Source organism: Lontra canadensis, unplaced genomic scaffold (assembly GCF_010015895.1).
Source record: "Lontra canadensis isolate GAN:19392208 unplaced genomic scaffold, GSC_riverotter_1.0 scaffold12, whole genome shotgun sequence".
Lineage (NCBI taxonomy): Eukaryota > Metazoa > Chordata > Mammalia > Carnivora > Mustelidae > Lontra > Lontra canadensis.
The window spans coordinates 17,052,645-17,069,826 of record NW_022631006.1 but is presented as its reverse complement, the minus strand read 5'-3'; the positions used below and the strand labels follow the sequence as shown (position 1 = coordinate 17,069,826).

Sequence of the window (17,182 nt, the reverse complement as noted above, 5' to 3'; positions counted from 1 at the left end):
TTCATTCTGTTTCCCTTTTTTTCCTCTCAGTTTCTTGTGGATATTTTTTTTTTCAAGATTTTATTTATTTATTTGACAGAAAGAGATCACAAGTAGAGAGGCAGGCAGAGAGAGACAGGGAAAACAGTCTCCCTGCTGAGTTGAGATCCTGAAGCTGGGCTCTATCCCAGGGCCCTGAGATCATGACCTGAGCCGAAGGCAGAGGCTTAACCCACTGAGCCACCCAGGTGCCCCTCTTGTGGATATTTTTGAATTTACATATACTTCATGGTGTCTTGCTCACCTTTACATATTTATGCACAATGTGCCCGAAGAAGTTGGCCTGTGAGACATAGAGCATTTGAGTGACCCTTGATATGAGGGTAGGAAAATCATCATTAATTGCTTATGATAGCTGAATAATAATTCCTCTAAATACAAAGAGGAGAAATATGGAGTAGAGAAGATACATGAGAAACACTTGTTAGTTTTATTGAAGATAATAGTTTGAATCAGTTTAAGGAATTAAGCATCTATTTTTTGGATTTCTGTTGCTTACCAGGAATGTTATACTTAATTTGAAGTGACAGATTTTTGTGCAAGATAAGATAAAACCGTACCGCATGTCAAAATGGAGCAGAAAATGATGATAGGGCAAAGAAAGATAGGATAATTCTGGTGGTGTTCTTTTGAAATAGGTCAATTTATGCTTTACTGTCTCAGGTAAGAACTAGGACTGCTAGTGGGACAGTATAGGTCAGTCATTACTGCATTGGACTGGGGTTGAAAGCGTAGGTTTTAGATGTGGCTACTTCTAAGAAACCTTGTGTTTTTAAGCATATCACTCTGTAGTGAGGAGATTAGATGAGATCAGCGCTTCTCAGACTCCAGCCTGTATCAGAATTTCCTGGAGGGTTTTTAATTTTTATTTTTTTTAAATTTAATTTAAATTTTTTTTCAGTGTTCCAAAATTCATTGTTTATGCACCACATCCAGTGCTCCATGCAGTACGTGCCCTCCATAATACCCACCACCAGGCTCACCCAATCCCCTACCCGCTCCCCTCCAAAACCCTGAGTTTGTTTCTCAGAGTCCACAGTCTCTCGTGGTTTGTCTCCCCCTCCTGGAGGGTTTTTAAAACTTCATTGCCCGACTCTACCACTAGAGTTTCTGATTCAGAAGTTTTGGAGTGGGGTAAAGAATTGGCATGTCCAACATAGTTTCCTAGAGATGCTGGTGTTGTTGGTCTGGAATGTCATTTTGAGAACCACTGGATTAGATTATCTGTTTGGCCTCTTTGACTATATGATTCTGAGTATATGAGGCTAGTGTGAAATAGATTTTATTTTTTAAGGTTTATTTAAAAAATTTTTAAATTGTTTTTTAATTTCCATTACAGTCAACATACAATGTTGCATTAGTTTTAGGTGTACCATATAGTGATTCAGCAATTCTGTACACTACTCAGTGTTCATCATGGTAAATGTACTCTTAATCCCCTTCCCTTCACCTATTTCACCCATCCCCCCACCCACCTCTTCTCAGGCAGCCATCTGTTTTCTATAGTTAAGAATCTGTTTCTTGGGTTTTCTCTCTCTCTTTTTTTCCTTTGCTTATTTGTTTTGTTTCTTAAATTCCATATATGAGTGAAATCATATGGTACTTACCTTTATCTGACTGATTACACTTAGTCTTATACTCTCAAGCTCCATCCATGTTGTTGCAAATGGTAAGATTTCATTCTTTTTCATGGCTGAATAATATTCTATTGTATATATGGATACACACACACTCTGCACCTTTTTTTTTCCTTAAGATTTTTATTATCTTTAAGTAATCTCTGTACCCAATGTGGGGCTCAAACTTAAAACCACAAGATCAAGAGACACATACTATACTGACTGAGCCAGCCAGTCACTCCCTAGATCTCTGTCCTTTCATATATTGATATTTTAGTTTGATCTAAGGAAACAGGGTCAGAAATTAGAACATTAGGAATTAAAGTACTGAAACTAATCAAGCAGAGGCATACATGCCCAGCATATATTTTTTTTTTTTTTTTTTTTTTAAAGATTTTATTTATTTATTTGATAGAGAGATCACAAGCAGGCAGAGAGGCAGGCAGAGAGAGAGGAGGAAGCAGGCTCCCTGCCGAGCAGAGAGCCCGATGCGGGGCTCGATCCCAGGACTCCGAGATCATGACCCGAGCCGAAGGCAGCGGCTCAACCCACTGAGCCACCCAGGCGCCCCCCCAGCATATATTTAAATTGAAGGTTTTAAGCTGAAGGTTCTAGCATCTTTTTTTTTTTATTATTAAGATTTTATTTATTTATTTGTCATAGAGAGAGAGGGCACAAGCAGGGGGAGTGGCAGACAGAGGGAGAAGCAGACTCCTTGCTGAGCAAAGAGCCAGATGCAGGACTTGATCCTAGGATCATGACCTCAGGGAAGGCAGATGCTTCACTGACTGAGCCAGCCAGGTATCCCAAGGTCTAACATCTTTATGGGACATTTTATCCTTTTTCTTTTCATTAGTTATCTTTTTGGAGCAAAATGATTAAGGCTTTATGGTACCATGCTTTAGAAACAATATATATATTTTTTAAAGATTTTATTTATGTATTTGATAGATCACAAGTAGGCAGAGAGGCAGGCAGAGAGATGGGGAAGAAGGCTCTCTGCTTAGCAGAGAGCCTGATGCGGGGCTTGATCCCGGGACCCTGAGATCATGACCTGAGCCAAAGGCAGAGGCCCAACCCACTGAGCCACCCAGGCACCCGAGACAATATTTTATTTATAAGCTTATTTCTTCCCCAAATGAGGGAAGGCTTTTGTCACATTATAGACAAATGTCTTTGCCTGTAAGTCAAAAATTTTAGGGGCTCCTGGTCGCTCAGGTGGTTAAATCATCTGACTCTTTGTTTCAGCAAAGGTCATGATCTCTTGGAAGGGGAGATTGAGCCCAGCCTCTGGACTCTGTGCTTAGTGGGGAGTCTGCTTGAGATTCTCTCCTTCTGATCCTCCCCCTACTTGTACTCCCTCTCTAAAATGAATAAATAAATCTTTTAAAAAATTTACTGTATTTTCTGGGAAACTTGCTAAATTTTATCTCCAAGCACTTTAAAAAAAAAAGATTTTATTTATTTGTTTTTAACAGAGAGAGAGAATGAGAGAGAGGGAGCACAAGCAGGGGGAGCTGCAGGCAGGCAGAGGGAGGGAGAGAAGCAGGCTTCTCGCCAAGCAAGGAGCCCAGTGTGGGGTGTGATCCCAGGACACTAGGATCATGACCTGAGCCGAAGGCCGCCACTTAACCGACTGAACCACCCAGGTGCCTCTCCAAGCACTTTAATTAAGTATTTTAACTTCACAGGGACTCCTGGGTGATTCAGTCAGTTAAATATCTGCCTTCGGCTCAGGTCATGATTCCAAGGTCCTGGGATGGAGTCCCCCATCTGGCCTTTCTCAATTTCTCCCTTTGCCTGATGCTCCTCCTTGCTGTGCTCGCTCGCTCTCTCTCTCTCTCTCTCTCTCTGACAAATAAATAAATAAAAATCTTTACATTAAAAAAAATATTTTAACTTTACAGAGCATTTCTTTCTTTCCTTTCCTTTTTTTTTTTTTTTTTTTTTTTTTAAAGATTTTGTTATTTGAGAGAGATCACAAGTAGGCAGAGAGGCAGGCAGAGAGAGAGGGGAAGCAGGCTTCCTGCTGAGCAGAGCACGGGTTGCGGAGCTAGATCCCAGGACCCTGGGATCATGACCTGAGCCAAAGGCAGAGGCTTAACCCACTGAGCCACCCAGGCGCCCCTCACAGAGCATTTCTTAACAGTTTTAAGTTTTGAGAACAGTTTGGGCTTACAGAAGAGTTGCAAAAATGGTAGAGAATTCTGATACTTCTTTCACCTGCTTCCTCTTGTGTTAATATCATACATAACTATAGAATGCTTACCAAACTAAGAAATTAACCTTGCTACAATAATATTAACTACAGTACAGAATTTATTAGGATTTCACCTTTTTTTTTTCCACCATTTTTTTTTTAACTAATGGCCTTACTCTGTTCCCGTGTCTAGTCTAGGATTGCACAGTGCATTTAATAGCCATGTTTGTGTAGTCTCCTCCAATCTGTGACAGTTCCTCAGTCGTTCATGACCTTGGCACTTCTGAAGAGTACTGAATAGTTATTTTGTGTAATGTTCCTCAATTTGGGTTTGTCTGCTATTTTCTCATAATTAGATTAAGGTTTTGCATTTTTTGGGAGGAGTACTACAGAAGTGAATGTACCCTCCTTAGTGTGTCAGGTCAGGGTGTACTTGATATATTTTACTGGTGATTTTGTCATGGATCACTTGGCTAAGGTGGTCTTTGTCAGGATTCTCCAATGGAAACAATATTTTCCCCTTTGTAATTAGTAAATATTTTGAGGGAGATACTTTGACACTATGCATATATCTAGTTTCTGTCATCAAGCATGTATTTATTTTTTTAATTGAGATAAAATTCATATAACATAAAATTCGCTATTTAAAAGTATACAGTTCGGTACTTTTTAGTATATACACAAGATTGTAAAATCATCCCTGCTATCCAGTTTCAGAACATTTTTTTTCACTATTGAAAGAAACCTGTACCCATTAGCAGTGACTACCAACTCCTTCACTTCCCTAACCCAGCCCTGGAAACCATAAATCTACTTTCTTTCTCTATAGATTTGCCTGTTCCACACATTTCATATAATTGGAATCATATGATATGTAGCTTCTTGCATCTGTCTTCTTTGACTTAGCATAATGTTTTCAGGGTTCATTCATGTTGTAGTATGTACTTGATTCCTTTTCATGGGTGACTACTATTCCATTGTATGGATATACCACATTTCGTTTATCCATTCATCAGTTGGTGAACATTTGGGTTGTTCCCACTTTTTTGCTGTTATTAATATTGCTGCCACAAACTTTTGCTTATGTGTTTTGCTGAACATATGTTTTCCATTATTTTAGGTATATACCCAGGCGTGAAATTGCTGGGTCATATGATCAACTGTGTTTAACTTATTGAGAAACTGTCAAATTGTTTACCAGACTGACTGCATCATTTTTACATACCAGTAGCAATGCATGAAGAATCTACTTCCTTTATACCTTTGCCAATAGTTATTTATCTTTCCTAAAAATTGAAAAAAGTTTATCGTAAAATACACAATATAAAATTTAGCACCTTAACCATTTTTAAAGGTACAGTGTAGTACTTTATGTTGTTTATTTATGTTATTGTGAGACCAATCTCCAGAAACCCTTTCATCTTGAAAAACTGAAACTCTGTGCCATTAAATAACTTCCCATTTCCTTCCTCCTGCCATCCCCTGGCAGCTACCATTCTACTTTGTGTCTACTTTGAATTTGACTAGTATAGGTACCTCATAGAAGTGGAATCATGGTATTGTCTTTTTGTGACTGGCTTATTTCATTTAACATAATGTCCTTAATTATTCATATTTTTTTTAATTAAAAATTTTGGAGGGACATAGGGGCAGAGGGAGAGGGAGAAAGAGAATCTTAAGCAGACTCCATGCTCAACATGGAGCCCGACCCGGTCTCAATCTCCTAACTCTAAGATCCTGAGCTGAAATCAAGAGTCAGATGCTTAACTGACTAAGCCACCCAGGCACCACCACCCCCCCAGTATTTTTTTTTTTTTAATTGAGTAAATTCTAGGGCCAATGAGGGGCTTGAACTCATAACCCTGTTATCAAGAGCTCATGCTCTGCCAACAGAGCCAGTCAGGTGCTCCTTGTCTTTTTGATTATAACCATTTTAGTGGATGTGAAGTGGTGTCTCACTATGGTTTTGATTTGTGTTTTTCTAATGATCAGTAATGTTGAGCATTTTTACATGTACTTATTGGCCATTTGTGCTTTGGAGAAATACCTCTTTGAGCCCTTTGCCATTTGAAAAATTAAATTGTCACTTTGTTTTGAATTATAAGCGTTCTTTATATATCCTGGACACTAGACCCTTATTAGATATATCACTTGCAAGTATTTTCTCCCATTTTTTATACTTTATTTTTATGTTCTTAATAATGTCCTTTGACATACAAAAGTTGTTAATGATTTTATTTTATTTCTTTAAAATTTTATTTATATAGGGAGGCCCGGATGGCTTAGTGGGTTAAAGCCTCTGCCTTCGGCTCAGATCATGATCTCAGGGTCCTGGGATCGAACCCAACGTGGGGCTCTCTGCTCAGTGGAGAGCCTGCTTCTCCCCCCTCCCCCCACCGCCTGCTTCTCTGCATACTTGTGATCTATTTTATTTATTTATTCAAGATAGCACATGAGAGAGAGAGAGAGAGAGAGAGCGCGCGCGCACAAGTGGAGGGAGAGTTAGAGGAAGAGGGAAAAGCAGACTCCCCACTGAACAGGGAGCCCAATGTGGGGCTTGATCCCAGACCCCAGGATCGTGACCCGAGCTGAAGGCAGATGCTTAAATCAACTGAGCCACCCAGGCACCCCAAAAGTCGTTAATTCAAATTTATTTATTTTGAGAGAGAAAGCTCACACATTTGAGTGTGGGAGGGGGGATGTGGCTGTGGCAGAGGCAGAGAGAGATCTCAGGCAGAATCCATGTGGAGGCACAGAGCTGGAAGCAGCGCTCTATCTCACAACTGTGAGATCATGATCTGAGCCAATATCGAGTTAGATGCTCAATCGACAGAGCTCTGCTATTATGAATGGTGTTGTTTTCTTAAAATCATTTTCTGATTGTTCATTGTTAGTGTACAGACATATAGCTGATTTTTTTTTAAAGATTTTATTTATTTTTTTGACAGAGATCACAAGTAGGCAGAGAGGCAGGGGGGGTGGGGTGGGGAGCAGACTCCCTGCTGAGCAGAGAGCCCAATGCGGGGCTTGATCCCAGGACCCTGAGATCATGACCTGAGCTGAAGGTAGAGGCTTAACCCAATGAGCCACTCAGGCGCCCCATTATAGCTGATTTTTGTGTATTGATCTTGTGTCTTGGAACTTCGCTGAGGTTGCTTATTAGTTTTTCGTGTGAATTCGTAAGTGTTTTCTATACATAAGATCATGTTTTGGCAATAAAGATAGTTTTATTTCTTCCTTTTCAATCTGGGTTTTTTTTTTTTTTTTTTTTTTTTTTTGTTTTTTTTTATTGCTTTGAGAGACAGTGAGAGAGGGAACACAAGCAGGGCAAGTGGGAGAGGGAGAAGCAGGCTTCCTGTGGAGCAGGGAGCCCGACGCAGAGCTTGATCCTAGGACCCTGAGATCATGATCTGAGTTGAAGGCAGATGCTTAACGACTGAGCCACCCAGGATTCCCTCAGTCTGAATGGTTTTTTTTTTTTTAAGATTTTATTTATTTATTTGAGAGAGCATGAGTGAGGAGAAGGTCAGAGAGGGAAGCAGACTCCCCGTGGAGCTGGGAGCCCGATGCGGGACTTGATCCCGTGACTCCAGGAACATGACCTGAGCCGAAGGCAGTCGTCCAACCAACTGAGCCACCCAGGCGTCCCCTGAATGTTTTTTAATATTATTTTTTTCTAGTCATGCTGTCCTGATTGTCCTAGAATCTCTAGTATACTGTTGAATAGAAGTAGCAAAAGCAGACATATTTTCTTGTTCCTGAGCATTAGGGGAAAAGCTTTCAGTCTTTCACCATTAAGTATGTTGTTAGCTGTGAGAAACATCTATTTTCAAAAAATCTTTATCTCCAAGTAATTATAGATGTATAACAATTTGCAGAAATAGTGCAGAGAGGTATCATGTACCTTTCACCCACTTTTTCCCCGTGGATACATCTTATATAACTATATCACAGTATCATAATGGGGAAATTCACATCATACAAGGCATGTGTATAATTCTTTGTCACTTTATCAAAGTTGATTACTGTTGATTACTGTAACTATCACCATAATCAAGATACAGAAATATTCCATCTCCACAAAAATTTCCCTTGGGCTCTTTCTTTTTTTAAATTTAAGTAGGGCCCAGTGTGGGGTTTGAACTCACTACCTTAAGATCAGGGGTTGCATGCTCTAGAGACTGAGCCATCCAGGCACCCTAAGATACTTCTTTGTAGTTAGGCCTATAGCCCTCCCTCTCACTCTTCTTAGGCCCTGGCAACTGCTAATTTGTTTTTTATCTCTACAATTTTGTCATTTTGAGAATGTTATGTAAATGGATTCATACATTTTGTGAATTTTTGGCATCAGGCAAGTTTTAAATTCAGGTTACTTCTTTGATTTTTTTTTAAAACACATGACCCCTTGTTTTATGGATACAGTAACTTCTTAAGTGTTTCTGAAGATAATGAAGTTTTAAAAAATGTTTATTTCCTACATATGTTTACTTCGAGAGCCCACTTTTTCTGAGGTTGTTTGCTTGGTCTTCCTGTTATATGTTGCAAGTTTTTGAGATGGGTAAAAATGGTTTGAATTACACATACCACTTAAAAATACTGATTATTTTTCTTAGTTTTCTTAATTGTTTCTTTGGTAAGTATAATCATTTAATTTTGTTTCTTTGATTTAAAATAGAATCTTAGGAAGTCCTTGATGATGGTGGTGGTGATGTTTTTCCCTGAAAAGCATTTGTAAAGGCAATGACACAATAAAACTTTTACCTTTACTGCCACTATTATTTTGTGTGTGTGAGGACTATTTTTTATTTTGGTCAAAGTAATACATACATGTACATCCACATATAAGTCATACAATCCCACAATTGTATGTGTATATGTATTCACACAGAAAGGTAGTTCCATATGCGCACACATACATACTCAGAAACAAATCAGAACACTTAGCAATTTTCTGCCACATAACTTTTCTGTTTGTGATTGGTGCTGCCCAGTAGACAAATTATACTTTGAGCCTTTTTAGCTTTTATCCCTTCCATATTATCTGTTGATTTAATATGGAAGATGAGGACTTGTTTCATTCGTGCTACACCTTATACACATATGTGCCTATCCACTCCTTCCCTTTCTCACATCCTTACTCGGTATAGCCTAAGCTTAGCAGAGTTGTAACAGAATTTTTATGGCTTCATATCTATATGGTTTTTTTCATGAAACATTTCCTGAGCACCTCCATCTTCCTATTTCATTCTGGACTGTTTAACCCTTTCTTGGCCTTCCTTTTACCATTTTCCTTTGGATTTCTTTTATCATTCCTGATCTGGAACTTCTGTACACTGGATACTGTCTTGGATCTTTTTTTAAAGTTTATTCTCTTGGGGCACCTGGGTGGCTCAGTGGGTTAAGCCTCTGCCTTCAGCTCAGGTCATGATCCCAGGGTCCTGGGATGGAGCCCCGCATCTCTGCTCCGCAGGGAGCCTGCTTCCCCCCCGCCTCTCTCCCTACTTGTGATCTCTCTGTCTGTTAAATAAATAAATAAAATCTTTAAAAAAAATAAAGTTTATTCTCTTATTTTGAAGTGCAGCTTATAACTTCCTGAGAAAAGGTGTAGGAGAGGTAATTTACATGTCTGAAAAGTGTTTATGCTTTTGACATAAACATTTGATTGATAGCTTAACTGGGTTTAGAATTGTAAGTTGAAAGTAATTTTTCCTTAAAACTTTAAATACACTCTTCCATTGTCTTCTAGCTCCCCTCAGTATTGAAAGGTGACATTCTGATTCTTGTTTCTTCATGATCTTTTTTTCTTTTTAAAGGTTTTATTTATTTATTTGACAGAGAGAAATCACAAGTAGGCAGAGAGGCGGGCAGAGAGAGAGGGGGAGGCAGGCCTCCCGCTGAGCAGAAAGCCTGATGTGGAGCTCGATCCCAGGATCCTGAGATCATGACTTGAGCCGAAGGCAGAGGCTTAACCCACTGAGCCATCCAGGCGCCCCTCTTCATGATCCTTTACCTTTATCTGCAAACTTTTTTTTTTTTTTTTCAACCTTAGTTACCTCAGGTGTTAAGAAATTTTGTGATGTGTGTAAGCTTTGGTCTTTTTTCATTTGTTGTTCTGCATACTCATTGGGTTCTTTTAATGTGGAAATGCATGTCTTTAGTTTCGAGAAACCTTCTTATATTATTTCTCTAATAACTTTCTCCTCCATTTTCTCTGCTCTTTTTTACCTCTATAACTGTTAGTTGGATATTGGACCTCCGAGCTTAATCGTCTGTTTTTTTTTTTTTTTTTTTTTAAAGATTATTTATTTATTTACTTGATAGACAGAGATCACAAGTAGACAGTGAGGCAGGCAGAGAGAGAGAGGAGGAAGCAGGACCCCTGCTGAGCAGAGAGCCCTATGTGGGGCTCGATCCCAGGACACTGGGATCATGACCTGAGCCGAAGGCAGAGGCTTTAACCCACTGAGCCACCCAGGCGCCCCAATCGTCTGGTTTTATTGTCTTTTCTGTCTGTGCCTTTATCTCTGTTGTTGTTGTTGTTCTCTTTTTTTTTTTTTTTTTAAAGATCTTGTTTATTTATTTGACAGACAAGATCACAAATAGGCAGAGAGGCAGGCGTGGGGCGGGGTGGGTGGGAGGGTTGGGGAGGAGAAGCAGGCTCCCTGCTGAGCAGAGAGCCCAATTGGGGGCTTGATCCCAGGACCCTGGGATCATGACCAGAGCCAAAGGCAGAGGTTTTAACCCACTGAGCCACCCAGGCGCGCCTGTTGTTCTTTTATCTAAGTTTCCTTAACTCTTTGAATTTTAAAATTTTATGTTACTGATTTCTCTTTTTGTTTAATAAAAAGATAACTGTGAGTAATGGTACAATTCATGACCAGTAGGAAATAATTTGCTTTTAGTGTACACTACTTGATTTCTGTTATGTCCCTTGTTATTTAATTGGGAAGCCATGTAGATACTTTGTGATTATCCCAAATTCAAACTCTTACATTCAGTATCCAGTGCAGCAAAGATTGTGTGCAAATTGGTAAGAAAGCATGTAATGAGTAAAGCAGGTACTATTTGAAGGAAAGTATACATTTGAGAATTCAACACCTAGTTTTTTGAGGTGCTTTCCTGTGGATCATGCAAAGTAACAGAATTTTTTTTGGTGTAATTTCATAGGATGAATTTTCAGGATTGTCACCGTATGAAAGGAAGAGACTGAAGAACATATCAGAAAATGCAAACTTTTTTGCTTCTCTTCAGTTGTCTGAGGTTTGTGTGGAATTTCTAATTAAGAGCAAGATGCCATTCCTCTTGCCCATAGGTCAATAAAATACTCGTAGTATCAGGTTTCATATATAAGATAAGGGAGGGTAAAATTAGGACTGAGTTTTGTGTTTAGTAAGAGGAGGTTACCATATTTTATTGATTCTAATTTTTTTCATTTTAATGCTTTTGAAATTGACATCTTGAAACTGTAACTGGCAGCTCTTCCTTTTGTTGGTGCATAAGATAATGGTGTCTTATGAATGGTTGTCTTGGATTCAGGGGAACAGGGTATGTTCCAAGTGGTTGCTTTACCTCTAAAGGATAAAGGAGAAATAGGAGGAATAGATTGAGGGATCTGTGGTAAAGGAGTGAGAGGACAAGCCTTCCCCCCAACCCCCAATCCTTTTTTTCCCTAAGATTTATTTATTTATTTGAGAGGGAGAGAGAGCATGAGTAGAAGTGGGGGAAGGGGCAAAGAGAGAGGGACAAGCAGACTTCCTGCTGAGCAGGGAACCCTGGGATCATGACCTGAACTGAAGGCAGACACTTAACTAGCTGAACCACCCAGGCGCCTGTCTTTTTTTTAAATCTTAAAGAATAGATGAAAATATGTTTTGTATAGTGAGCTTTAAGGATAAATGGCCAGGGGCACCTGGGTGGCTCAGTTGGTTGAGTGTTTGCCTTTGGCTTGGGTGGTGATCCCAGAATCCTGGGATGGATCCCCACGTCAGGCTCCCTGCTCAGCAGAGAGCTTGCTTTCTCTCCCTCTGTCTGCCACTGCCCCTGGTTGTGTTCTATCCATCAGATAAATAAATAAGAGCTTTCAAAAATGGTAATAAATTCAGAATCTTAAAGGATAAATGGCCAATGTATGGTAATGTTTTATAATCATAACTAAATGTGTAATTTACATTATGTCTTCACACTGCGGGTGAAACTTCTGTGTGTGAGATCACCCTGTGTGAGGTAGCCTTTCAGGAGGGTGTGTGATATTTTCCTTCAAAAGGTAACAAGCCCTTGGCTTTATTAAATAATTACTTGATATCTTTGATTACACATTCTCAAATATTCAGCATGTGTTTGCATCTTGAGGGAAGGATGGGTAACTTAATATAAGGGACTAAATTGTTAAGTTACTAAAAGTTGAAAAGTCATCAGAAATTTAGACAAAGAAACTCTGATTTTGATTTTAGTTACCAGAAATTATGATTTGATTTATAGAAGTGTAATACAACTTTTCTGGAAAATATCAAAATAGAATTGCCTGTAGCAGAAGTTAAACATTTTAATTCATAATAGTATATTTGATTAAATGTTTAATGTTCAATCATGTAAACTCATTAGTAACCTGGTCCAAGGTATCAGAATGTAAATACAATATGGGGCTTGAACTCTTGACCCTGAGGTCAAGACCTGAGCTCAGTTCAAGTCTAATGTTTAACCATCTGAGCCCTCAGGGGCTCCAGTTCTTTAGATGTTATTATTTACTTACTTTTATTATTCATGGTTTATTTATCTCATGTCTGTTACCAAGAGCATGTATTGTATCTTAAGGATCTTTATTTCCTATATAGATCTTAGTTCAGTGTTGATAAAACAGCTTACTTAATATTTTATAAGGTAGTATCTTTACATGTATGTTTTGTATATTTTGCAGTCAGCTGCAAGGCTCCGTGAAATGATAAAAAAGAGGCAGCCTCCTGAATCCAAAAGGTAAAAGATTTGGTTTACAGTGCTTATACCATGATGTATTACTGAGTTATTTATAATTTGAAAGAATGGTTACCGTGGTAAAATAATAGAAACTGTAATCTTAAACCTGTTGTTTCACATCTTCACGAGCATTTACTATTGCCAGTGTTCTGGATTTTGGCCCTTCTAATAAGTATGTATTGGTATATCTCATTGTTCTTTTAATTTCTGTTTCTCTGATAATATGAGCTAGAGCATCTTTTCATATGCTTATTGCTAGCTGTATATTACTTTGGTGAAACTATTTGTTAAGATCTTTGGCTCATTTTTTAATTAAGTTGTTTGTTTTTTATTGTTTTAAGAGTTCTTTGTATATTTTGGATAACAGCCCTTTATCAGATGCGTCTTGTATGCAAATTTCCTCCCAGTCTGTGGCTTGGCTTCTCATCTCTTGATAGTGTCTTTTGCAGAGCAGAAGTTTTAATTTTAATAAAGTTTACTTCATCAATTTTTTCTGTCATGGATTGTGTTTTTGGTGTTTTATTCCAAAAACCGTTGGTATACCCAAGGTCGCCTAGATTTTCTGTTCTACAAGTTTTATAGTATTGCATTTTACATTAGATTTGTGATCTATTTTGAATTAATTTTGTGATGGAGGTAAAGCTGTGTCTAGATTGATCATTTATTTATTTATTTATTTGGGAGAGACTGAGTGAGAGAGACAGAGTGAGCATGAGCCAGGGAAGAGGCAGAGGGAGGAAGAAGCAGGCTCCCCGCTAAGCAGGGAGCCTGATGCGGGGCTCGATGATCATGACCTGAGCCAAAGGCAGACGCTTAACTGACTGAGCCACCCAGGTGCCCCTAGATTGATATTTTTTTTTAAAAATGTGGTTGTCCATTTGTTCTAGCACCATTTGTTGAAAAGATTTTCTACATAGACTATCATGTCATCTATAGGCAAATGCAGCTCATATATAATATATAAATAATAGATAATAAATAAATAAAATAAGATTTTATTTATTTATTTGACGCAGAGAGAGAGGGCATGAGCGAGCATAAGCAGGGGGAGTGGCAAGCAGAGGGAAGGGAGAAGCAGGTTCCTAGCTGAGTAAGGGGCGTGATGTGGGGCTCGATCCCAGGACCTGGGGGTCATGATCTGAGCCAAAGGCAGACATTTAACCAACTGAGCCACCCAGTTGCCCTTGCAGCTTTTTTTCTTTAATTAAAAAAAATTTTAAAATAAAAAGATTTATTTATTTATTTGAGAGAGAGAGAGAGCATGAGAGGGAAGAAGGTAAGAGGGAGAAGCAGACTCCTCAAGGAGCAGGGAGCCTGATGTGGGACTTGGTCCCGGGACTCCAGGATCGTGACCCGAGCCGAAGGTAGTCACCCAACCAACTGAGCCACCCAGGTGTCCCAGCTTTTTTTTTTTTTTTTTTTTAACTTAATAGATTACTGGTTTATTATAAAAGGATATAACTTAGAACAGCTAAAGGAAGAGATGCATAGGGCAAGGCATGGGGAAATGGTATAGAGCGTCCATGCCCTCTCAGAATACTCTCTCAGTGCCATTCTCCCACCACATCCATGCGTTCACCAACCTGGAAACTCTTATTTTTATTTAAAAAAAAAATTTATTTATTGAGAGAGCGTGCATGTGAGGAGGGGGAGGGGCAGAGAGAGAGGGAGAGAATCTTAAGTAGGCTCCATGTCAAGTGCAGAGACTGACTTGGGGCTTGTTTTCATGATTCCGAGATTAGGACCTAAGCCAAAACCAAGAGCCTGATGCTTAACTGACTGAGCCATCTAGGTGTCCCCAACCTGGAAACTCTTGAACAAATATAGTTTTATTTTTTCATCCAAATCTGTGTACCATTTATTTTCTTTTCTTGTCTTATTGCTTTATCTAGAACTTCCAGCATAAGGTTGAAAAGGAATGGTGAGCGAGGACATCTTATCTTATACCTTATCTTGGTGGAAATGCGTGGTGTTTCTCACCATTTAAGTATGACATTAGCTCTAAGTTTTCTGTAGATACCCTCTGTCAAGTTGAGAAAGTTCCCCTCTACTGAGATTTTTTTATCATGAATGGGTGTTAGACTTAGTTAGAAGCCTGTTCTACATTAGTTGATGGGATCGTGTGATTTTGCTTTTTTAGCTTATTAATGTGATGGATTACATTGAATGATTTTTTGATAGATTACAATAAGTGATTTTTGAGTGTTGAACCAATCTTGCATACCTGGAATATATCCCACTTGGTTGTGGCTTATAATACTTTTTGTACATTGTTGGGTTCCTTGTACTAATATTTTGAGGGTTTTGCATCTGCTCATGAGAGATTATTGGTCTGTAGTTTTATTTTTTATAATATCTTTGGTTTTGGTATTAGGGTCATGCTGACCTTCTAGAATGAGGTAGGTAAGATTCTCTCTGCTTTTATCCTCTAAAAGAGGTTGTAGAGAATTGGTATAATTTCTTTCTTATATGTTTGGTAAAATTCACCAGTGAACCTATGTCAGCCTGGTGCTTTTTGTTTTGGAAGATTATTAATTATTGTATAATTTCCTTAATAGGTGTAAGCCTATTCAGATTATCTATTTCTAATTCAGATTGTGAGTTTAGTAGTTGAGTTTTTTCAAGACTTGTCTTTCATCTAGGTTATCAAATATGTGGGCATAGAGTTGTTCATATCATTCCTTTATCTTTATTTTTAATGTCCATTGGATCTATAGTGAGACCCCTCTTTCCTTTGTGATACTGGTAATTTTTTTTATTAGTTAGCCTTCCCTAGAGGTTTATTGATTTTATTGGTCTTTTTAAAAAAAATTATTTATTTATTTGACACAGAGAGAGCACAAGTAGGCAGAGTGGCAGCAGAGGGAGAGAGAGAAGCAGGCTCTCCACTGAGCAGGGATCCTAATGCTGGGCTTGATCCCAGGACTCCTGGGATCATGACCTGAGCTGAAGGCAGACACTTAACCGATTGAGCCACCTAGGAACTCTGATTTTATTGGTCTTTTTAAATTTAATTTAATTTTTTATTTTTTTAAGACTTTATTTATTTGAGAGAGAGTGAGAATGAGAAAGAGCAAGAGAGATCACAGAGGGAGAGGGAGCGAACTTGCTGCTGAGCAGAGAGGACCCTGAGATCATGACCTGAGCCTAAGGCAGATGCTTAACTGGCTGAGCCACCCAGACACCCCTGTTGCTATCTATCTATCTATTTATTTAATTAATTAGAGACCAAACAAGCACAAGCAAGGGGAGGGGCAGAGGGAGAGAGAGAGAATCTCAAGCAGACTCTGGTGAGCATGGAGCCCTACATGGGGCTTGATCTCAAGACCCCGAGATCATGACCTGACCTGAAATCAAGAGTTGGACACTTAAACAACTGATCCACCCACGTGCTCCAAATTTTATTGGTTTTTTTGAAGAACTGGCTTTTGGTTTTGCTGATTTACCCCCCCCATCACTCTGCCTCTGGTGATTTCTTGTTTTTAATTTTATTGATTTGTTCAACTTTTATTATTTCTTTTCTTTTCCTTACTTTGGATTAATTTGCTCTTCTTTTTCTAGGTTCCTAAGTTGGAAACTTAGATGATTGATTTTTGACCTTCTTTCCTAATCTGTGGACTCACTGTTACAAATTTCCCTGTAAGCACTGCTTTCTCTGCATCCCACATATTTTATTAGGTTGTGTTTTCATTTTCATTTAGGTAAAAATATTTTTTATATCCTTTTGAGATTTAACAGATTGTTTTCTTCCCTTTTTTCTTTACATATTTTATTTATTTATTTAATTTATTATTTTTAAAAAAGATTTTATTTATTTATTTGACAGAGAGAGATCACAAGCAGGTAGAGAGGCAGGCAGAGAGAGAGGGGGAAGCAAGCTCCTCACCAAGCAGAGAGCCCAGTGCGGGGCTCGATCCCAGGACCCCGAGATCACGACCCGAGCCAAAGGCAGAGGCTTAACCCACTGAGCCACCCAGGTGCCCCAAAGATTTTATTTATTTACCTGAGAGAGTGAGATCGAGAAAGAGAGAGAGAGAAAGAGGGAGCACAATCAGGGGAGAGGGAGAATCAGACTCCCCACTGAACAGGGAGCCTGAGGTGTGACTTGATCCCAGGACCTTGGGATCATGACCTGGCCCGAAGGTAGATGTTTAACCAACTGAGCCACGCGGTGCCTTTGTATGTGTTATTTCATTGAATTGGATTGTTCCAATGGATGACCATGGACTGAGCCTATATTTTCCAGGGTGGGGTGAGAAGACAAGTTAATTACCTGGAGGATGTTTTAATAACTTGTTTGAAGGGTTGCAGTGGTAGAGAGGACATGAGCCTGAACAGAACTGGGGAGGATTCT

The 17,182-nt window shown here is 38.9% G+C and overlaps 1 protein-coding gene across 1 annotated transcript in view; it reads left to right on the top strand.

Annotated features, from left to right (window-relative positions):
• The window catches only part of WDR76 (WD repeat domain 76), a 61,255-nt gene that overhangs the window by 3,605 nt on the left and 40,468 nt on the right, over positions 1–17,182 (top strand). Inside the window, 2 exon segments of the mRNA XM_032856630.1 lie at positions 11,026–11,118; positions 12,773–12,828. Of these exon segments, the coding sequence (XP_032712521.1) occupies positions 11,026–11,118; positions 12,773–12,828 (149 nt within the window).